General features: G+C 44.1%; 1 protein-coding gene across 1 annotated transcript in view; it reads left to right on the forward strand.

The window, feature by feature from the left end:
- ruvbl1 (RuvB like AAA ATPase 1) overlaps positions 1-18,600 on the forward strand; it is a 47,242-nt gene extending 28,642 nt beyond the window's left edge. Inside the window, exons 9-11 of the mRNA XM_033036977.1 lie at positions 3,831-3,933; positions 16,740-16,831; positions 18,278-18,600. Coding sequence (XP_032892868.1) covers positions 3,831-3,933; positions 16,740-16,831; positions 18,278-18,437 — 355 coding nt within the window. The 3' untranslated portion in view covers positions 18,438-18,600. The remainder of the gene's footprint in view (positions 1-3,830; positions 3,934-16,739; positions 16,832-18,277) is intronic.
- The last annotated feature ends 6,018 nt before the right edge of the window (positions 18,601-24,618 follow it).

The raw sequence follows: 24,618 nt of genomic DNA on the forward strand, positions 1-24,618 counted from the left end.
AACCCTAGGCTATTTGACATCCGTAAGATTACAATTATGGGCATAGAGTCAAACAGCATGGAGACAGGCCCTTCAGTCCAACTTGCCCATTAAGATGCCCCATCTAAGCTAGTCCCATTTTCCTGCATTTGGCCCATATCTCTAAATCTTTCCTTTTCATGTACTTATCCAAATGTCTTTTAAACGGTGTTTTTGTACCAGCTTCAACTACCTTCTCTGGTAACTCGTTCCATGCACTCACCACCTTCTGCCCCTTGAGTTCATATCAAATTATTATTGTCCTCTGGTTTTTGATTTCCATACCCTGGGTAAAAGACTCTGCATTCACCCTATCAATTTCCCTCATGTATTTTATACACTCTATAGCCTTAGCCTTCTGTGCTCCAAGGAATCAAGTCGTAGGTTGTGCAGTTTCTTGCTATGGCTCAGGCCCTCGTGTCCTTTCAACATCCTCGTAAGTCTTCCGTGCACTCTTTCCAGCTTAATAACATCCTTCCAATAGCAGGGTGACTGAAACTGAACACAATACTCCTATTGGGCTAGTCAATGTACCAAAATGTACCCCAAAAAATGGTAAATATACCAAAAGCCGCCGTCATCACCCTGTCTACCTGTCACACTACTTTCAGGGAACTGGGTGCCTGTACTTCTAGTGCTGTTCACTGTGAAGGTCCTGTCCTGCTTTGACTTCCCAAAATACAACACCTGACATTTGCCTGCATTAACCTCCATTAGCCATTCCTCAACCCACTTTCCAGCTGATCAACATCCTGCTGTAATGTTTGAGAAAATGCATTCAAATGTTTTGTTGATCTCTTCCAGATTCTGGCTCCTTTTACCCAGTCTGTAACCACTTCCACATGTTGATTTTTCTGTAAACGTTGTCAAAAGTAGTCAGCATTAACACATCAAGGAACATAGATTTAATGGGCCAATCTGTGCCATTGGGAATCTCCTTCTCTAAAGGACAGCTATATGGAAGGAAGGATTTTGAGGGCAATGAACCAGATGCAGGCGACTAGGACTAACCCAATATGCCAACTTGGTTGACCTGAACCAGGTGGGCTGATGGGCCTGTTTCTGTGCTGTACAACCCCAGGTCTAATGCCATGATGCCATGAGAGAAGATGCTATGGCAACCTGTTTATGTTGTGGTCCTCTTCCCTAATGATCATGATCACTATTTAACACGTGTTAAATCATTGAGATTAAATTCAACAGATGCCATGAAGGAATTTAAATCTACATCTCTGGTTTATTGGTTCAGGCCTGTGAGTTTCTCATCAATTTTGTTTTGAAGAATCACAGGCAAACAGAACAGAGCTTCACAGCACGTTAAGATTATAACTTTTCTCTGCAGTGTTGGAGGGAATATTGGCCAATATCAAGTCAAGTCAAGGCACTTTTATTTATATAGCACATTTAAAAAACAACTCTCGTTGGCCAAAGTGCTTTAAATTGGTGGAGGTACTAACGATACTAATAATATCTCTGCTAATATCAAATAACATTTGCATTGTGATATTGTGGGAACTTTAATGTAATATCCAACTAAAGCACCTCTGAAGAATGGCACATACAGTAATGTTGCATATTGTAGAAATAAGGAACTGCAGGTCCTGGTTAACAAAAATAAAATACACAATGTGCTAGAGTAATCCAGCAGGTCAAGCAACATCCCAGGAGAACATTGATAGGTGATGTTTTGGGTTGGGACCCTTCATTAGAATGATCATATTGCATATGTCGAAATATTGCACTATAGATTCACCTCACCAAATCATAGAATAGTCCTTAAATTAACAACATTTTGGCTGTAAAATGAGAGGATCTGAGCTAAGAGCACCTGTGATCTCATTGACTGGAAAAAAAATTGCTTATAGATAACATATATTTGCAGATATGTGAATATACTGAGAAAGATTGGACAATCCGTATGATTGCAGCCTAACCATTCATTTTCCATTGGTTTTGAATGTCAGATGAGATTTTGTGACAATCCATTAAGTTTATGGTCCTCTTCAAAGCAACCTTATTTATGTTCTATTGTCACGGCAATAGAAATCATCGCAGGGTTGCTTTGGACAGAAAATAATGGTAAATTAAGATCTAGAATGTAAAATTATCTTTGATACTGGTAGACCCAAAGTGCTGGAGTAACTCAGCGAGTCAGGCAACATCTCTGTAGAAAAACGATGGGTGACATTTCGGGTCGGGAACCTTCAGACTGAGGAATTGAATTATCCAGATTGACACTGGAAGTCTAATCTATAACCGGGTACTTTAATAGCATGCTGTGTATCAGAAAATGGTCATAGAACACAAAGCACAGCACAGAAACAAGCCCTTTAGTCAATGCCGAACATGATACCAAGCTAAACTACTCTGTCTGTACGTGATCCATATCCCTCCATCCCCAGCATAACCCTGTGCCTATCTAAATACCTTTTAAACGCTACTATCGTATCTGCCTTCACCACCACCCCTGGCAGCGTGTTTCAGGTACCCGCTGTGTTAAATAAAAACTAGCTTGCATGTGATCCATGTCCCACAATTCCCTGCTTATCCTTTGGAAGGAATAGAAAGGAAATGGTTCATGTGCACGGCTCTTGAACACTCCAAATACTAAACTGTGAACTACGAACTGCCTTGGCTGCACTAAGGACTTCAGACTTTTGCAATAATATTGTTTTTTTTAATTTAATTTATTGCTTTTTTTTGTTTGTTATCTATGAGTACTGTGAATACTGCAGTCAACGTAGTTCTGGAGACATTCAGCAGCCATGGAGAAATAAATTGATTGAACTTCATTGGAATTGATGGGCAAGGTGTAATGTTTGTACTAAACGTTGTACCCGTTATCCTATATCTCTACACTGTGAACAGCTTGATTGTAAATGTGCAAGTCTTTCTGATGACTGGATAGCACGCAAAAAAAAAAGATTTTCACTGTACCTCAGTACGCGTGACAATAATTAACTAAACTAAGCATTATAGACTCTGAATGTTAGCTCTGTTTCTTTCGCTGTACCCTGACCTGAGTGTTACTAGCATTTCTGTTTTTATTTCGGGTTTCTGCTGACTGCCGTTTTGATTTCCTCCTTCCCACACCCCTGCCCGCCCACCACTAAAGGAATGCCGAGACTGTTTGCGTTCCAGAAACCACCCAAGCTGAGATCTATTAATTCAGCAGGTCCCCCTGAAATTAGCCAGGCACCTTTCCAATCTCTGCAGCCCATTACCACCTGACATGTCGCAGGAATGCATGCAATGCCCAGGTTTTGAGTTTAATCTCAGCGCTACAAGACCGTGTACCATTGTGCTGTGGCTGACAGAGAGATGTCTTGCCAATTATGCTATCATGTTTGCTAATTAAATTTTTGAATGTTTTCTTGGCCAAGGGAATAGGTGGAACAGATTGGAGATTGCTGTGGTAGCGTTGACGTAGCACCATCTAGTGGCATGGGTATTCTTATTTTTTTTTTAAAGAATCTTTTCCACAAAAACAAAGATTTCTTTGAACTCCAGTAGTGTCAGCACTGAGATGGATTGAACTGCTTGAAATTTTAATCTATATGTAAATTTAATGTAATACAATTATCTAAATGGAATTACCAGGACTCAACAACTTTTACATGCAATTTATAATTCAATTCATAATCTAAATGGGAAATGGGGTTTATTTAAATAGCTGTTTTATTACTTTTTTAATTTCTTTAAGTAAAAAGCTTTCTTCTGAAGCTGATGCGGAATTTCAGGCATGTTGCCAGATGAGTTACAGCTTCCGTCTGGTTGTGGGCTGTTTGTTGAAATTACCTGTGTTTTTCCAGGGGTACAGAGGATATTATATCTCCCCATGGAATTCCGCTTGATCTACTGGATCGGGTCATGATCATCAGGACGCTTTTGTACACTCCCGATGAGATGATGCAGGTATGTCAGGTTTATGGGTTATTCCTTGGAGTGCCATAGGGCTGATCATATAGAGGTGCATAAAATCATGGGAATAGATAAGATGAATGCATAGAGTCTTTTATCTAGAGTTGGTAAATCAAAACTATCTGATGAAGGTCCCAACTCCAAAACGTCACCTCTTCACATTCTCCAGGGATGCTGCCTGACGCTGAGTTACTCCAGCACTTTGTGTCCTTTTATGGGAATTAAGAACCATGGAACTTGGATTTAAAGCGAGTGGGGAAATAATTAATAGTAAATTGAGGGGCAACTTTTTCCACACAGAGGGTGGTGTATGTGGAATGAGCTGCCACAGGAGATAGTAGAGGCAGGTACTATTTCAACATTTAAAAGGCATTTGACCAGGTACAAAGCAAGGAAAAGTTTAGAGGTTTATGGGCCAAACGCAAGCTGGTGAGAATAGCATAGATGGGGCATTTTGGTCGACTGAAGGGGCTGTTTTCATGATGTTTGATCTAACTGGTGTGTGGGAGACAAATTCTGCCTTTCCCTCTCCCACCTCCTTTGCAGGGTTTAACTGATGCTCGGAAACATCTGTAGTCTCACCCAAGTGGAATAATTGTGAAGGAATGGGCGTATGATCAAGACAATTAGGGAGTGTCTCTAGTGTGTGTGCGTTCTCTGTAAAATAGAAGTTACCAAACCATGGAGCAAGGGAGAATGAGCCAAGTTATTTCTATCCCAGGTTGGACCAAGTTATTTCTATCCCAGGTGGGTTCCAGCACCTTTTTTGTCGACAAAAATAAAAGAGTAGTGCTGGGAACCATATCTCGAGATGGATATTTTGCACGGAGGAAGTTTGCCGTAGATTTATTGATTATACAAACAAGGTGGTTATGCAAACTAGGGTGTATTCATTTTAATTTGGAAGATTTATAGGTTGATTTCCTGGATGTTGCAATGGTGTTAAAGGGAACTGGCTGGAATGAAGCATGGGAAAATATTTCAGCTGGGAGGGTAATCGCTGACTAATGGGCAATGTGAACATTGGAGTCAGGCCTTGCTGGTGTGGTCGTGATAGTTATGAAACACTTCTACAGTTGGATGGTGGAAGAAGTTTGGAACTCAATTCTTTCCCCAAAGGCCAAGTAGTGCAAAGGGAATTATTACATTTAAATCTGAGATTGATGGATCTTTGTTAAATAAATATCGAACAGAGAACAGGAACAAGCCCTTTAACCCACAATATTTGTGCTGCACATGATGCCAAATATATTAAAGGATGTGTGGAATAAGCGAGTAGATATGGTTAGATCAAAGGTAGACACAAAATGCTGGAATAACTCAGCGGGACAGGCAGCATCTCTGGAGAGAAGAAATGGGTGACGTTTCGGGTCGAGACCCTAGATATGGTTAGATCATAGATTAGGGTTCATTTCAATTAATTTCTGAAAGAGCCAAGTAACCCCTATGACCTAAATAAGAAGAGATGATAAAGGGATTTTTATTTTCCCATTAAGACCAAACCTTATCATGTAATATAGTCATAAAGCATGGAAACAAGTCATCCATGCTGACCAAGATGCCAAAATCCCATTTATCTGAGTCTTTCCTAACATACCTGTGCAATTGTCCTTTAAATGCCGTTACTAAGCGTTTGACATGCATAGCACAATGCTGATGCAATATAGAATAAGAGGCTACCATGGACAATAACACTTAACCTCCGATAGATGCATTGTTCTACACCGGCGAAACCGAATTTCAAAAATGATACACCATGTAGGTGATATAAAGTCTATTTATCCTTCTTAGCTAAGGATACATTTCTGCTCCATGATCATTGGATCTTGCAGCTGATGAAACATTATACACAGAGGTAAAAATATCACTTTTATGCTGTCGGATTATCTTTAAAGACCCCAAATTGAGCCCATCAACAGTGACAAACCTTTAGGCCTGCCATTGTGCAGTTCAAAAAGCAACCTTCAGAAACAAGCAAGGTTTGGAAGGAAAAAAATCTATAACGTTTGTACTTGGAGGTATTTGTCCACTATTCAGGCAGAGTTGGTGTGAGCAATTGAGATTCCCAGCCCCTCCTTTTACTGAAAGCTTTGTGACAGCATTATATCCTGTCAATTTCTCCCCATCTCCAGTAATCCTGACAAAGCACTAAAAGTCCTGTAGTGAAATTGCTTTGAGAGCCCCTATAAGGCTTGACAGCTGCCAAATTATTTCAACCGTAGTGGCAGGTAAAAGCTGAATAGCTCACAGGGCTGCTGTTTGTGTGAGGGGTTGACTTTCTTGATGTCGGACTTTTTTAGTTTTGTTTTCTTCCTATTGCTATCAAAGTATTTTGAACTGTTCAGTCGTTTCAAAAGAACAGATTAAGTGAAACCAATGAATTGTGTTTTATTTGTTAGCCTATGCTTGCAGTATGGTTCCTTTGCTTTATTGATTAGATCAATGTCAGAGCGGAATAGTGGCGCAACTAGTAAAGCTGCTACCTCACAACACCAGAGACCCAGCTTCAATCCTGACCTCAGGTGCTGTCTGTTCATGGAGTTTGCATGTTCTCCCTGTGACCCGAAGGGTCTGCTCCGGGTGCTCCAGTTTCCTGCTACATTCCACAGATGTGCGGGTTAATTGGCTTCTGTAAATTGTCCTTAATGTGTAGGCAGTGGATGCGAAAGTGGGATAACATAAACGGATGATTGATGGTTGGCATGGACTCGATGGGCGAAGGGCCAGCTTCCATGCAGTATCTCTATGAAACATTGAAGGCTAGCAGAACTATGTATTGGACACCATGCAGGGCATAATCGTATCCCATGTCAATGGGATATGGATCTCTGTCTACCAGCTATAAAGATATAGACAAGCTGTTAATCTGGTTGTTTTAAAACTGATGGTCCCAAAAATGTATAGGCAAAAAGAAATCCCCCGTTTTGAAAAATGGGAAAATATCACATCACTAGAATAGAAATTTGAATTTGAGATGCATTGTTTTGCAGCGCAGTGTGAGCTCTTCTCTGCTTCTCTCTCTGGAGGGTTAGGTGGAACCATGTGGAGGGAACTATATTCTGTCGCTCCTTCTTAGGCAGTTATTTGACGTCAAAGCCAACTTATTGTCATTGGTTCAGAGGTGGCTAAACAAGGTAGACAAGGAACCCTTGGCTTCTGGCACAGGTGTTGCAGCAGACACTTGGTGGGGTGGATGGTGGGTAGTTAGGGGGACCTTGCGGTCAGTGTCATACAGCGTGGAAGCAGGCTCTTTGGTCCGCACCGGCCAACATATCCCAGCTACATTAGTCCCACCTGCCTGTATTTGGCTCGTATCCCTCCAAAGCTGACCTATCCATGTGCCCGTCTAACTGTTTCTTAAATGTTAGGATAATCCCTGCCTTTACTACCTCCTCTGGCAGCTTGTTCCAAACACCCATCACCCTTTGTGTGAAAAAGGTACCCCTCAGATTTATTTTAAATCTTTTCCCCTTCGCCTTAAACTTATGTCCTCTGGTCTTTAGTTCAATTACTCTGGGCAAGAGACTCTGCATTTACCCAATCTATTCCTCTCATCATTTATATACAGTCCTTCCACTATTGATGTTGGGCTTCTGTTGTGTGTCTTCACCATTTTGAGCAATATAGACCAGGTATTCTCTTGAGTCAGTGAGGATATTGCAAATTTTTGAGAAAGCTTTAAGAACGTCCTTGAATTGTTTTGTCTGTCCTCACAACATTGGTACTCTACTTAATTGGCTCCAATGGATAGGTCATGCTGACCTCATGCTGAACACCAGACTCCTTACACTCTCTGCAGAAAAGTCCCGAAACATCATGTCAACAATGTGATGATCAGCAGTCCTTAACCACACTCCTGGCACTCTCTGAAGAACGGTCCAACCCTGAACATTGTCTGTCCTTTTTCTCCACAGATACAATAAAAACATTTAAACAACATTTGGCCAGGAAAGGCTTAAAGAGATAATAATAGGCCAAATACAAGCAAATGGGACTTGGTGAGATGGGGCATCTTGATCAACATGGACAATTTGGGCTAAAGGGCCTGTTTCTGTCCTGTATGATTACGAGATGTTACCTGACCCACTGAGTTCCTTCAGCACTTTCTTTGCTCACAATTCCAGCATCTACAATTCCTTGTGTCTCCTGACAGTCTTTTCCAGTGTTCTCACAGCAATAGATTGTATCCCTTATCAGTGTTGTTCCTACCTGTGAAGCATTTTATGGAACAGTTTGATTGAATTGATTGAAAAATGCTGCATGGGAACTGCCCCTCTAGTCCACCGAGTCCACGCCGACCATCGATCACCTGTTCACAACCTGTTCACACTAGTTCTATGTTATCCCACTTTCGCATCCACTCGCTACACACTAGTGGCGATTTTACTGAGGCCAATTAACCTACAGTCTCGCAAGTCCTTGGGATTTGGGAGCACCCGGAGGAAACCCACGCGGTCACAGGGCGAACGTGCAAATTCCACACGGGCAGCATCCGAGATCAGGATTGAACCCAGGTATCTGGCACTGTGAGGCAGCATCTCTATCAATTGCATCACTGTTTAAAGCATATAGAGTGTAGAAGGAAATTTATTCTAACCCAAACTTGCTGCATCCGCAACAAGCACAGAATCCCTGAAATGGGATAATCTTCCATGACCTTAACAAACCTCCCTCCCAGATCAAGACAAAACAAACAGCATGGCAATTTTTAATAGACTCGTATGTACCATTTAAAGGGTAAGAATGCCTGATTGACATTATTTTGCATTTTCTTGCAAGTAAAATAATTAGCCACGGCACTTGACAAACGGAGCAGCTTTGTGATGTTCAAAGGCTTGCAAGCAGGAAGAATGCTAACTGCTAATAGCTGGTGTAAAGCTGGTCTGAATCATTCAGCGACTGCATCAGCACCAAAAGTGATAAGGACCTCCTGGATAATGATGCTGTGTGTAGTATCACAGAGATAAGTCCAGGAGTAAGAGTTTCATATAATGCCAGTTATTTTTCACTCTGGCACCATTGTAAACAAGAAAGTAGCAAAGTGATTACTAAATCAATAAACAACATTTAGTCATTTAGAAAGGTGTAGCCGATTATATGAACCTGCATATAGACATTTAACGAACATTACCGGCAAAAAGGTATGGATATGTGACGGCTTGATTTCAGTGAAAAGCTTGAGCTAGCATTTATTTTGCTTCTAGATGCAAGACAACTTGCTTTGCCTTCTACCATTTAGCTTATTTAAAACAAACAGAAGAGAATTGAAATTCTGTGGACATATACAAGATGGTTTTTGATGTTGTTGATATGTTGCCAGCATCCTTGATTTTTTAATTTCAAAACAATATCAATCTATTCTGGTCATAGATTCATACAGTGTGGAAAGGCCCATAAGCCCAACTTGCCCATACCGACCAACATGCCCCATCTACACCAGTCCCACCTGCCTGCCTTAGGCCCATATCCCTCTAAACCAGGGGTCGGCAACCTACAGCCCCCGGGCCGAATGCAGCCTGTAACCCGAAATCATTTAGCAGATTCCCCCCCCCCCCCCCCCCCCCGTAATCATCTGGCTCGCCGAGCGCCCCCCTGAGTGCTTCCCCGAACACGGCCGAGCTCTGGCTGTACCGCATCCTGCGTAAAGCCGCCAGCACGGCCGCGCACCTTCTGTGAACACGTTTAAGAAAGAACTGCAGATGCTGGAAAAAGTTTCTCCAGCATTTTTGTCTGCCTTCTGTGAGCACATGATTTGATGCCTGCCATCCGCAGGATCCATGTGTACACGTGATAGATATGGCCCGCCATCCGCTCACAGACATGCATCCCGGCCCCTATGCAGAACAAGGTTGCCGACCCCTGGTCTAAACCCATCTTATCCATGTACCCGTCTAAATGTTTTTTAAATGTTGCAATAGTACCTGCCATAACTAACTACTCTGGCAGCTGGTTTGATAACCCACCACCCTTTGTGCAAAAAAAGTTACCCCTTGGGTTCCCATTAAATATTCCCCCCCCCCCCCATCACCTTAAACTAATGTCCTCTGGTTCATGGTCACATTGCTTAATCCTATTGTAAAATTATATTAATTTATTACCTTTTCTTTGACTGAATAGCACACAACGAAAGCTGTTCATTGTACCTTGGTACACGTGACAATAATATACTCAACTAAACTACCCTACACCTCGATTCATGGTGCATTCTTTTCATTTGAGGGATGTTGGTGTTGCTGGCAACGTCAGCATTTAATGCCCATTCACTTGGGTGCATAATTGGAAGGGTGGAAGGGAACATAGTTGGTGGCTCCAGATGCCCTCATTCGCCTAGCTGCCATAGATGTTATGGGTGTGGGTGACAATTTTGAAGGTGAGCTCATGCAATGGATTTGTAGACAATGCATACTGGAGCTGTAATGCACCAGTGTTGGGAGTGAATGATTGGACTGGTGGATGCATGTTCATCATATGGTTAATTTGTCCTAAGAGAATTGCTGAAGATGCACTCTTCCACAGAAGAGTATACAAACTGACTAGCCCCTTTATATGAAGTCGGAATCAGAAAATTTCAAGAGTGGGCACAATGTCAGGACAGGTGTACAAAATCATGAGAAAAACAGATCGGATAGACGCAGTCTCTTGCCCAGAGTAGGGGAATCAAGAACCAGAGGACGTAAGCTTAAGGTGAAGGGGGTAAGATTTAATAGGAACCTGAGGGGTAATCTTTTCACACAAAGCTTGGTGGGCATATGGAACAAGCTGCCGGAGGAAGTAGTTGAGGCGGATACTATCGCAACATTTAAGGGTACTTTAGACAGCTATTTAGACAGGTACATGGATTGGACAGGTTTAGGGGGATATGGACCAGACCCAGGCAGGTGGGACTAGTGTAGATGGGACATGCTGGCCGGTGTGGGCAAGTTGAGTCAAAGGGCCTGTTTCCCTGCTCTATGACTCTGATACAGATGCTGGAGTAGGTCAGCGTGTCGGGCAGCATCTCGGGAGAACATATGGGCGGCATTTGGGAAAGGGTCCCGACCAAAAATGTCACTTATCCATGTTTAAGAAGGAATTGCAGATGCTGGAAAATCGAAGGTAGACAAAAATGCTGGAGAAACTCAGCGGGTGAGGCAGCATCGATGGAGCGAAGGAAATAGACAACGTTTCGGGTCGAAACCCTTCTTCAGACTGATGTGAGGGTGGGGGTGGGTGGGGGGTAGGAAGAAGAAAGGAAGAGGTGGAGCCAGTGGGCTGATGGAGAGCTGAGAAGAGGAGGAGAAAGTAGGGACTACCTGAAATTAGAGAAGTCAATGTTCATACCGCTGGGGTGCAAACTGCCCAAGCGAAATATGAGGTGCTGCTCCTCCAATTTACGGTGGTCCTCACTTTGGCCGGAATGTTGCCTATTTCCTTTGCTCCGTAGTTTCTCCAGCATTTTTGTCTACCGTCACTTATCCACGTTCTCTTATTTTGTAAACTAGCATCTGCAGTTCCTGTGTCTTCGGAATATTTCAGAGTAACTGCACATAAATACTGCGGCACTGTTACGTTTGAAACCTACATTGAATCACTCGGCTTACTTGCATTTTCATTATATAAATTCAAGAAATATATTCCAGAAGAGATAAATAATGGTAATTATTGCTAGAAGTAATCTCATCAAGGAATTTAACTGGAATTCTCAAAATCCTGACCTAAAAGCAATTGATGAGTCAGCTATTTATTATCCTGTTAGCCACTGGTATTGATTGCAGATATGTTGTCTGGATTGTCAGTTGTTCAATGCCTGTGGTGGACTCAGCCCTGGACCATGACAGACACAATCCTCCCCTCTATCAACACATCGACACCAGGCACTGCCTCAAGAAGGCAGCATCTATCATCAAGGATCCCCACCATGCGGCTGTGCCCTCTTCTCATTGCTACCGTCGGGCAGGAGGTACAGAAGCCTGAAGTCCCAAACTGCCAGGTCCAGGAACAGCTACGTTCCTACAACCATCAATTTCTTGAACTGACCTGCACAACCCTAATCCTCCCTCAGCAACAGAACACTAAAGACTACCTCCTGCACTTCTGTAGATTTGTCTTTTTTTTTTACTGTCTTGCAGAATATATATGTAATTTATGAATAATTTATATTTTTGTATGGTCCAAGATGACCTGCCTGCGATGCTCCTGCAAGCAAGATTCTCATTGTACCTATACCACACCAGACTTGTGCATATGACAACAAACTCAACATGATTTGATGACTTGCTCCCACATAATCTCTACCTATTTAGGAGACCATATACTTGCAGCTATTTAAAAGTAGTTGCTTCCATTCTCATTACAGATTCGCTCCCTTTCATGAGGCTATTTCTCACATTAGTTCTGTTCAGTATCCTTCAACATCCTCATCTTTACGAGTTTATACAGATTTTGTGCTGTATCTCTAAAGTCTAAATCCATATCAAAATGTTAGTGGTCTATCTGACCAGAAACATTGAGAAATAAAGAATTGCAGATGCTGGTTTACAAAAAGCACACAACGTGCTGGAGTAACTCAGCAGGTCAGGAAGAATCGCTGGAGAGCATGGAACGGCAACATTTTGGGTTGGGACCCTACTTCACCCTGCCTACTAGAACATCTAATGCAAGAAGTGTCCATTTGGAGCCATTTTACAGACCCGGCTGCAATTGGCCACAAAGGCTCATTGCAGCAGTCGCCTCCATTCCTGTCGACCGGTGAACCATTGTCCCTCTCCTCGATAAGGGATCAGGCTGTGAATTTTGGAGCTGAATGCGGGGTATTTTATCTTGGCGGCTGGAATACAAGAGGCCTTTCCATATAAGTCAGTCTTTGGGAATGATACAATGTCATTTATAGAATCAATGTGTTTCTGTGATTTATCTGTTTGTGATGAGGCGGTAAGTGATGTGTATTATATCAAAGGTCATCACACTGTGTTCCAACAAAGAACTGGTATAAATCACACGTGTCTGTGACGGATTCGTTGGCATATGCAGGAACAAGTGCATCAAGTCAGTACTGTTTAACGTTTACATCAGGCAACCCCCTTGTTGTCCATGGAGCCACTGTTTGCACTTCAGAAGGTCAGGTGCAACATTCTGGAGGTGTATATCCGTGCCGTGGATCTGTGATCTGATTTGTTCTGAACCCTTTCATACCTCTAGTTTCCCCCCAACACTCATTCTGAGCGAGGATTTTGACCCAAAATGTCACCTATTCCTTTTCTCCAGAGATGCTGTCTGACCGGCTGGGTTACTCCAGCATTTTGTGTCTTATCTTCGGTAAATATTAAACATTCCTTCATGCACTTTAACAACCCTGCAACATCGCAAAATGTTTAGGTTTATTATTGTCACATGTACTGAGGTACAGTGATAAGCTTTGTACCTCAGTGTTATCTGTAACAAATGGTCTTTATTATGCTGTAACAGAAAATGTGACAGCTAACTCGTGCACAGCAAGTTTGCACTGATAGGAAAGGTAATGACCAGATTGTTGGGTTATCTGTTAGTGATATTGGTAGAAGAATTCATCAGTAGAGTATTTGTCAGGGGATATGGGGAGAAGGCAGGAACAGGGTACTGATTGTGGATGATCAGCCATGATCACATTGAATAGTGATGCTGGCTCGAAGGGCCGAATGACCTACCTCTGTACCTATTGTCTATTGAGTCCCTTTCAGTTTTTCCTCAAATCTACTCATGAACATTTCGGTATGAAGAAAGGGTCCCAACCTGAAATGTCACCTATCAATGTCTTCCACTGATGCTGCCATACCTGCTGAGTTACTCCAGCACTTTGTGTTTCTATGTAAGATTCCAGCATCTACAGTTCCCTGTGTCAACATTTAGAATGGTTAGTTATAAAAAAAAATATCAGAGCTGCTGGAGGAACTCGACAGGTCAGGCAGTATATGTGGAGGGTCTGGAGGGTCCCGATCTGAAACGTTACCGGTCTGTTCCCACCACAGATGCTGCCTGACCCACTGACTTCCTCTAGCACTTTGTGCTTTGCACAATATAGAATGGCAGTTTTTGGTGGTTATGTAACTGAGGGATTGATAATAATCTTCATTTGGAATAGAATACTGAATAATTCCTGAGCTGGGGAATCAAACACCAGAGGACATAGGTTATAAGGTGAAAGGGGAAAGATTTAATAGGGACCTGAGGTGCAACTTTTTTACACACAGGGTGGTGGGTATATGGAACAAGCTGCTAGAGGAAGTGGTTGAGGCAGGTACTATAACAATACTTACAAGACATTTGGACTGGTACATGGATAGAGGGATATGGACCAAACGCACGCAGGTGGGACTAGTGTAGATAGGGCATCTTGGTAGGCGGCGCGACTCTCGTCTGCAGCGGCCTCTGCAGTCCGTCTGCGTTTTCATTATTTTATGTCTATGTTTTTATGTAGTTTTTGTTATTTTTGTTGGGGTATGTGTGTGGGGGTGTGGGGGGTTGGGGGTAACTTTTAAATCTCTCCCTGCACGGGAGACCCGACCTTTTCTTTGTCGGGTCTCCGTTGTCGTTGGGGCTGCAACGATGAGCGGCCTCCAACAGGAAGACCGGGGACTCTGGTGCCAACTACTCACCTCACCGTCGCGGAGCTGGCCGAGTCCAGAGCGGGTGGAGCTGTGGTGGACGCTGCTGCGGCCCGACCCCCGGAGATTCGGTGGCTGCAACTGCGGGTTTGGCGGACGGGAGCCCGCGGGTACCTGGAGGGAGACCGCTTTTCAGGGCTCCCGCAACGGCGATTTCTCCCGCCCGAGTTGCGGGGTTGAAGAGCACCTGGAGCAGGGCCTACATCACCGCCCCGCGCGGCTTGGAATGGCCGCGGGAGTTTGCGAGCGCACGCCGGGGGCTCTAACATCAAGAACCCGGTGTGCGGCCCTGCATCACCCGGCGTGGCTTAAATGGCCACGGGACAATCGCCATCGCCCGCCGGGGGCTTTGACTTTGACTCTGACATCGGGGGGGGGAGTGCAGTGGAGAGAAAAGTTTTTTTGGCCTTCCATCACAGCAATGTGATGGATGTTTATGTAAAATATGTTGTGTCTTGGGTCTATTTGTTTGTAATGTATGGCTGCAGAAACGGCATTTCGTTTGGACCTCAAGGGGTCCAAATGACAATAAATTGAATTGAATTGAATTGAATTGAATTGATCGGCATGGATAAGTTGGGCCGAAGGGCCTGTATGACTATTTTTGTGTTGTGAAGTGGCTATAGCAAAAATAGCTTATTTTGTTGGGGCAAATGGCCCACGTTCTTCATAAATGTTTAAGTCGGATTGCACACTGTCAAACAAAAATCTGTTGTGTGCTTTGGAAGAGTTCATACGTGCAAACATGGGTGACATGCCATGGGACAGTTAGAGGACATGGAACCGTACCCAGTACCTTACAGATGCAGCAAGAAATCCAGGCACAGATCTGTTTTTAATAGGAAACTATTATATAGAGTAGAAAACAATTTATATAATTTAGCGTTGGCTAAATACAGGGTGGAATAGTGCAGAAACAATCCTGGTAATCCCTGAATTTAACCACTGCAACCACAAGAGCACTACTTTACAAAGTAGAAGAGTACAACACTGGAACAGGCCATTCGGCCCATGATGTCTGTGCTGAACATGAAGCTAAACTCTGGAGAAAAGCAATAGGTGATGTATTTATTTTCTCCAGAAATGCTGCCTCTGAGTTACTTCAGCATTTTGCGCCTATCTTAAACCAGTGTAAACCAGCATCTGCAGTTCCTTCCTACACAAAAAGCTAAACTAATTTCTTCCTGTATGTGATTCAAATCCCTCCATTCCCTGCATATCCATGGTTTATTTAAAAGCCTCTTTAATGCCACTATCGTATTTGCCTCCACCGCCCCTGACGGAGTGTTCCAGGCATTCACTATGCGTAAAAAAACAAAAAACAAACTTGCACTGCACATCTCCTTTAACATTTGCCCTTTTCACCTTACACCTATGCCCTCTGGTCATTGACATTACCGCGACTGACCCTTAAATTTTGGAAATCTTTCCCTAGATGCTTCAGCTTTGTTGTTTTTTTGTAACACTATGTTATGCCATAATGTTGTACAGGTTAGAAATCGAGCCCTTCAGGCCATCGAGTCCAGCCACCTAAGGGTGGCACAGCTGGTAGAGCTGTTGTCTGACCTCGGATGCTGTCTGTATGGAGTTTGCACATTCTCTCTAACTGCGTGGGATTCCTCCGGGTGCTCCGGTTTCCTCCCACTTTCCAAAGATGTGTGAGTTTGTAGGTTAAGTGGCCCTCTGTAAATTGTCCATAATGTGTAGGGAGTGGATAAGTGAGATAACAGAACTAGTGACCGATGGTCGGCGTGGGTCGAAGGGCATGTTTCTATGCTGTTTCTCTAAACTAAACTACAGTATAATTACAGTACATACTACAGCATGTACACAAACCTCATTTTATTCTCACTCTCCCGATCTGCCCTAATATTTTTTTTTTTTGGTTTGGTGTCAATTTTCATTTGAGAATTGTTGTTTCTCTTCTGAGAAACAACATAGGCATTTTGCTACATCAACAATGCCGTATAAACAGTTACAAAATGGAGCAAATATATATTGGATGCAAATATCAGACTCCACTATCTGCAGCCCAAAAAGCAAAATGAGCCTTTGGGCTGAATAATTATTTGATAGTGAATGGGGCATTAATTTATGCTGACAGGACAATCAATCGCAGTGACACTTATAGAATCTGCTGTTTCCATATTTCCTTACTCTCCCACTTTCTCCGCTCGGCAGATAATCAAGATTCGCGCCGAGATTGAAGGCATCAGCATCACCGAGGACGCTTTGCTTCACTTGGGGGAAATCGGTACCAAGACAACCCTGAGGTGAGTGCTCAGTGCTGCTTTGTTAAGGAATAATGGCTCTTGTCCAGACCTGGATAGTGTCATTTGTTTTTTTTTCTCTCTTCTGACCCCGGTGAGCAGAAATGATTTGCTGCTCTCCTCATGCTGGCGCTTTCAGGCAGCCGAGACAAGGGTTTTAAATCATCCTCTTAAGCTGCAGCCAAAAACTCTTCACTGGCGGTATTTAATTTTAGCCAACACTGTAAAATAACAGTTTTAGTAATAGCTATTGGTTTCAGCTTGTCACGGGAAGATGAATGGTGCTGTAGGTAGGGGCCTGTGGGATTAGACACAAAAGGTTTCTGTTTCTTTTTCTAAAAAAAAATCTTTAAAAACAAAGGCAGCTAATGAAACCTTGTGCGCCGTAACTGGCCCAGATATCAGCCATCCAAAGTTCTTGTCTGCAGGTTTCTAATGGTGATATTTTTGCACAAGTGCAGAGCACAAAATAAGAGCTGTTCAGTTGTGTATATCCAATGAGTTCAAAGATCAGCACACTTTCAATGCTGCCTTTTTAGATGTTGACAAAGTAAGCTACTTAATTACCTTTTGCTTCATGTGAACCACGTGTGTGAGGGGAAGGCGGGTGGTGGGAAAATAAGCAAAGTTCTTGCTCACAAACTCATTTCTCAGTCCCACCATAGCCGGCACTCGTGGAAGAGTAACAGGGTGGTGTGGGTCTTTGATGCTGCTGGCTGCCTTTTTGGGGTAGCAGCCCCTATCGATCCCTTCGGTGGAGGGGTGGTCAGTACCTATGATGGTATCTGCCACTTTTTGCAATCTCCTTCCTGTATGTTCGAGTTGCCAAACCAGGCCATGATGTAGAGTTTAGTTTATTATTGTCACGTATACCAAGGTACAGTAAAAAGCTTGTATGTTGCATGTTATCCATTCAACAAGAAGACTATGCATGATTACAATTAAGCCGTCCACGGTGTACTGGTAAAGGATAAAGGGTATAATGTTAGATATAAGATAAAGTCCAGTAAAGTCCTATTAGAAATTATTCAAAAATCTCCAATGGGGTAGATGGTAGGTCAAAAATGCTTTCCAGCTGGTGAGAGGACAGGTCAGTTGCCTGATAACAGCTGACAAGCAGCTGCCCCTGAATCTGGAGGTATGCATTTTCAAACTTCTGTACCTCTTGCCTGATGGGAGAGGAGAGATGGGGTGATTGGGGTGAGACGGATCCTTGATTATGCTGGTGGCCTTGCTGAGGCAGTGTGAAATGTTAATGGAGTAAATACAAGTGTAGATGGAGTCAGTGAAACTAGTCAATATGCTCCCTACCATACTCCTTTACCAAACAGATCAGTAGTTGAATTTTCATGGTTTGTCCCAACGTTTGCATTCCTGAATTGCTTCTGTGGAGGTGGGATGGACAGTGTCGGGTATGTTGGTGAAAGTATATGTGGTTTTGGGTTGCAGGTATTCTGTGCAGCTCCTGACCCCTGCAAGCCTGCTGGCCAAGATCAACGGGAAAGAAGCCATTGAGAAGGAGCATGTGGAGGAGATCAATGAACTGTTCTATGACGCCAAGTCATCTGCTAAGGTCCTTGCCGAACACCAGGAGAAGTACATGAAATGAGAAGTGTGGGACGGGTCCAATTGTGCAAAATGGCACTTGGTCCTAAGCAAGCAGAGGACTGTGATGGAAATGCCAGCCAGATTGTCAGAGTGTGCGGGAAGGAAGCAGGGGTAACAGTTGGCAAAATGGAAATTATTTGTTAAATAAAATATTTTTTTTGAAATGATCTTTCATAGGTGCTTTCTTAGAGCTATTTGTTTTTGTGTGCAGAAGAGATTTACTAGAACAAGTACAAAGTGCTGGAGTAATTCAGCGGGTCAGGCAGCATCCCTGGAGAGCATGGATAGGTGACGTTTCAGGTCGGCACCTTACTTCAGGCAACTTCACCAGAATGCTGCCTGGATTAGAGGGTATCAGCTACAAGGAGAGGTTGGACAACTTGAACTGGTTTTTTTCTGGAGCGTTAGAGGCTGAGGGGGGACCTGATAGAAGTGTATAAAATTACAAAATATGGTAGGGACATAAATAGGGTAGACAGCAGGGACATGTGGTCAGGGGAGGCAGAGCTTCACCTGTCATACTCCCAATGAAAATAGCTGTTAAGAAAAGTAAAGAAAAATAATAATAAAATAAAATAAATATAAAGATTTTTCCATTGATCTTTGTTATAAATGTCATTTCTATATGAATCTAATCATTTTTTATAGTCAAAATCGCCAAATTTGTGCAGCTCCGCTGCAAATACAGGGAGAGATGAGAGGTGAGGCGGCAACGAACTGAGCCTTCCCTTTGATTGAGCAACCCCTCAAACTGGATGGAGCGCGGGGAATAACCGTGTGCCTGTTACTATCTCTGTATGTCACCAATGTAATGTTTGTAAACCCCTTCATTTGTTCTCGCCTTCCATAGTCCAGGTAGCTTATTTCACGTATAAATATATTAAATTTAGGCTCGCTGGTCTCGTCATAAAACTGCAATGAAAAAGCACCAGGAGAGGCAGCGATCACATTTGCCTCACTGAGGGGGCGTGTCTTGAGCCAAGTGGATGGAGAGCGAGCATCAATTACGTAGGCTCAACTCACATAATTGATGCTACCTCACTCTCCCTCCACGTTAGCTAGCTTCAGCAGCGGCGGCGCAGCACTGGATTCCACCGCTGGTGGCGCTGACTTTCCAGCCGCGGGCGGCGCTGACTGGTAGATTGATTTGTAGCGGCTGTTTGGGCCCCGCGCTGGAGTAATGTACTCTTGGCTCGGGTAGATCTACCTGGGGTGGAGTGGTGGAGAGAGAGTAGAGGGGTGGAGGGGGAAGCAAGGGGGTAGACGGGGAGGGGGGTGTGAGGGGGAACGGAGAAGAGGGAGGTGGGTCGTTCCCTTACGGTCCCGGGGCGACGCTCCGGCCCCTCCAGTCGCCGTGCTTCACGCACACAGCTCCGGCTCTACCCCTCTCTCTGCCCGGGGAGACGTGGTGATTAATTCAGGGAGGGCCAGGCCACTGATACTAGCCAGTGCCTCCCCAGCCATTTACCTCACCGCACGTCACTGGTAGACAGTCAGAACATTTTCCACCCCAAGGATGAAAAAGTCATAGACTATAGGGCATAGTTTAAAGAAGAAAGGAGCAAAGTTTACAAGAAATGTACAGGGCAGGTTTTTTTACGCAGAGAGTGGTGGGTGCCTGGAACACACTGCCAGGGGTGGCGGTGGAGGCGGATATGATAATGACATTTTAGAGGCTTGTGGATATTCAGGGGAAATGGATCACGAACGAGCAGAAAAGATTAGTTTAACTTAGCGTCATGTTTGGCATGGATGTTGTGGGCAAAACCCTGTGCTGCACTGTTCCATGTTCTATATTCAGATGGGCTTTGTAAGAATGGGTAGTGTGGACAATAGCGCAGCAACAAGAATAAACCATTCAATCCATTAATCATTGTTAGACTCTGGGGAGCAGGGGGTGGGTCCGCCCAGGGAATACACAGCAAAATTAAAAGTGCATGTAGATCTAAAAGTGAATAGTATGCGTTATCTCGTTGAAGCACATGATTCGTGTGGAATACGATGGTAGATGGTGTATGGTGATTCCCTATGGTGGTGTGTCCAGGAATAGAAGGCATTGATTCAGGAGAAGCGGTCAGTCACAACATTTTACAAGAGAAATTTATTCTGAGGATTGTAAATCTTTGGAAAACACTATCTACGGAATTGTGAATTCTCAGTCCTTGACAATATTTGAAAAAAAACCCCATAGACAATAGGTGCAGGGGTAGGCCATTCAGCCCTTCGAGCCAGCAAAATTGAAACCATGAACTGTAGATGCTGGTTTACAAAAGTAGACACAAAGTGTTGGCGTAACTCAGCGGGTCAGGCAGCATCTGTGGAGAACATGGGTTACAGCCATACTAGCCTGAAAATCTCCACTCATCAGACCTTGAAAGCAAAGCAGGCTCAGGCCTGGTTAGTTCTTGGATGGGAGACTGCTTGGGTTACCAGGTGTTGTAGACTTTAGCTTTTCATTATACCATGACAATGATAAGAAACTAAACTAAAACTAAAATAAATGACGTTTTGGGTTGGGACCTTTCTTCAGACTGATTGGAGAAGAAAGCTGGAAGAGGTGAGAGGAGGGGGGGGGGGGGCAGGACAAAGCCTGGCAAGTAATAGGTGGATACGTGTGGTGGGGAGGGTTTGATTGACAGATGATTGGACAAAGGCCAGAGATGAAAAGACAAAGCATGAGATAAGGATGGAAGAGACTCAAAATGTGAGGCTAGAGGAAGGAATGTAGGTGAAAGGGGAGGAATGGGTGCACATCCAAGTGGGGCACAGAGAAGAGGGAGGGGAGGGGAGGGTAAAGAAGGTTCCCAACTTGAAATATTGCGTATCCATGCCTCCGGAGATGCTGCCCGACCTGCTGAGTTTAGTTTAATTTGAAGGTTTTGGCCCACCGAGTCCACGCTGACCAGTGATCCCCAAACACTAGCACTATCCCACACACGAGAGACAATTTTACAATTTTTACTGAAGCCAATTAACGGACGAACCTGCACGTCTTTGGAATGTGGGAGGAAACCGGAGCCTCTGAGGAAACCCACACTGTCATGGGGAGAACGTGCAAACTCCGTCCGTACAGGCAACACCCATAGTCAGGATGAAATCCAGGTCTCTGGCGTTGTAAGGCAACAACTGCACCACCATGCTGCCCTCATGAGTAGGATAAAACTAACCTGTCTCATGACGGTCTTCTCGATGGAGTTACTCCAGCACTCTGTCTTTTAAAAGGAGAGAGTTTGTTTTTGCTGAATCTATGACTCTAATCAGTTTGCCATTGTCTAGACTGAAGAGCAATCACTCGGTAAACCTGGCTGATATAACAGAGTGGCCTTTTAAATGTACAGCCCCATACATCTCACGGCAGAATGTCTTTACTACCTATTTCACAGGCCCGTGTGAGGAGGAGGCATTTGTTAAGGCATAACCGCCGACAGAAATGTTTGTTTAATCTTATCAGCGTGACAACACAATCTAAGAACAATTATAGCTCGAACGTATTTTAGCCCTTTTTATTGCAACTGTGTGAGTGTTTTCTTGCTACAGGGTGACCCATGTTAGATTGCAACTTCACAATTGCAAAGAGTCGGCATCTGAAACCTGTTATATTTCAGGGTAGAACAGTCAAGGTTAGAGTCATAGAATCAGAGTCATGCAGCATGAAAACAGGTCCTTCAGTATAATGTATGATGAGCATTTGACAGCACCGGGCCTGTACTCGCTGGAGTTTAGAAGGATGGGTGGGAACCTCACTGTAACATTCCGAATAATAAATGGCCTAGATGGAGAGGATGTTTCCACTAGCGGGAGCGTCTAGGACCAGAGGGCACAGCCTCAGAATAACAGGTCGTACCTTTAGAAAGGAGATGCGGAGGAATTTCTTTAGTCAGAGGGTGGTGAATCTGCGGAATTCATTGCCACGGACGGCTGTGGAGGCCAAGTAATTGAGTATTTTTAAAGTGGAGAATGACAGGTTGTTGATTAGTAAAGGTGTCAAAGATTATGGGGAGAAGGCAGGAGCATGGGGTTGAGAGGGAAAGGTGGATTGAATGGCAGGGTAGACTCGATGGGGCGAATGGCTTAATTCTGCTCCTATGACTTATGAATTTGTCCACGCAAGGGACCAACATGCCCCATCTACACTAGTCCCACTTACCTGTCTGGCCCATATCCCTCTAGACCTATCCTATCCATTTACCTGTCCAAATATTTCTGAAACATTGTGATAGTACCTGCCTGAACTATCTCCTCTGGCAGCTTGTTCTACACACCCACCACCCTTTGTGTAAAAAAGATTGTCCCTCGGGTTGCTATTAAATCTTTCCCCCACCTTAAACCTGGGTCCTCTAGTTCTCGATTCCCTTACTCTGAGTAAAATAATCTGCATTTACCCTATCTATTTACCTCGTGATCTTATACACTTCTATAATATTAATTCTCATCCTCCTGTACTCCAAGGAAGAAAGCCTGAGCCTGCTCACCTGCTCCCTATTGCTTAGGCCCCGCGTCCTGGCAACATCCCCATAAATCTTCTCTGCACCCTTTCCAGCTTACCAACATAATTCCTATAACAGGGTGGCCAATATTGAACACAAAATTCTAAATATGGCCTTACTAATGTCTTGTACAACTATAACATGACCTCCCAGCGTCTATACTTAATACTCTGACTGTTTAGGAAAAACTCAGACTGTCAATACTCTGAATGTCAGGAAAAAGGTCCAGGCCAGTAACGTCACCAATCCGTGTTCTCTAGGGATGATGCCCGACCCGCTGAGTGTAGAGAGTGGATGAGAAAGTGGGATAACATAGAACTAGTGTTATTGGCGTGGACTCGATGGGCCGAAGGGCATGTGAACCTCTCTAAACTAAGCTTTATAAAACTAAACTCAGCCGGTCAGACAGCATCTATAGAGGGAAAGGGAGAGGTGATGCTGGGAAGAAGCTGTTTAGAGATACAGCATGGAAACAGACCCTTCGGCCCACCGAGTCCGTGCCGACCAACAATCACCCGTACACTACTTCTGTCTACTAGGGGCAACATACAGATGCCAATTAACGGACAAACCCGCACATCTTTGGGATGTGGGAGGAACCCGGAGAAAACCCACGCGGTCACATGGAGAACGTTCAAACACAAGAACCTGCAGTATCTCTAAACTAAACTGAATGATGTACAATACTTCAAATGCGGGCACGCCAAATTCATGTTCAATTATCTACCTGTCTGCTTTTTTTTCCTCTCTCTGCCGAGCGAGGGGAGAGAGGGAGAAAGAAGGCTTGAGCAACAAGAAAAAACAGTGTCACTTCCAGCAGCGGCTCTGTCACACTCTGTAGCCCCGTGACAGTGTGTCGGTGAATGATTAATGGAATAAGCTTCCCCTCTCAGCTACAGTTCCCCCAGCTCTGTGGAATTCTCATTATCCATGTATCTCCGCATCGGAAACAGAAGTGGGGGAAAAAATAATACTGTGCTTTTTTTAAATAATAAGTGGAAATATATAAAGAGCTGACAGGCAGCTGAGGGCTATATTATGGGACGAGCGGGTATTCAATGCGGTGAATAGAACTGTCAGCTCCCAGCCCGTCGCAAAATTCCTCCCAGCCTTTCCTGGTCCCGACCACCCACACCAATAACTCTGAACGCAGTCACGTTGGAGGAGACAAGCGCGTTTAATGTCCGTGGCCTCTCCTAGCCCTCGGCAGCGCACGGGTCCATCTGGCCCAGTGCTGATAAGACGCACCTTTTCGATTCGCGCCGCCTGATTGCCTGAACTGTCAGGTTACAAAGCCTGGGCAGTGCAAGCGCTGCTCTCCTTGACTGACAGATCTATTATACCAGCTCCCCCGTCCCTTGTTTTCATCCATTAACAACCCAGGCTAACGGGGGAGAGAAGACACTTCTCTCTACGATACCACAATGAATTCGTCCAACAGCACTAGCAGAGATAAAGACCTATCAATTTAGACCATTCTTGCTCAGACTCCGAGCGGTTTGATTAATGGAGAATGCATCAAGTCTATTTTTTTGCTCTCTCTCCCCCCCCCCCCCCTTCTCTCTCTCTCAATCTCCCTCTCTCTTCTACTCCCTCCCCATCTCTTTCCAACCCCCCCCCCCCCAATTCTCTCCCCCTCTCTCTTCCTCTACTCACCCTATCTCCCCTACTCTCATTCACACATAGACACACTCG

This window comes from Amblyraja radiata, chromosome 18 (assembly GCF_010909765.2).
Source record: "Amblyraja radiata isolate CabotCenter1 chromosome 18, sAmbRad1.1.pri, whole genome shotgun sequence".
Lineage (NCBI taxonomy): Eukaryota > Metazoa > Chordata > Chondrichthyes > Rajiformes > Rajidae > Amblyraja > Amblyraja radiata.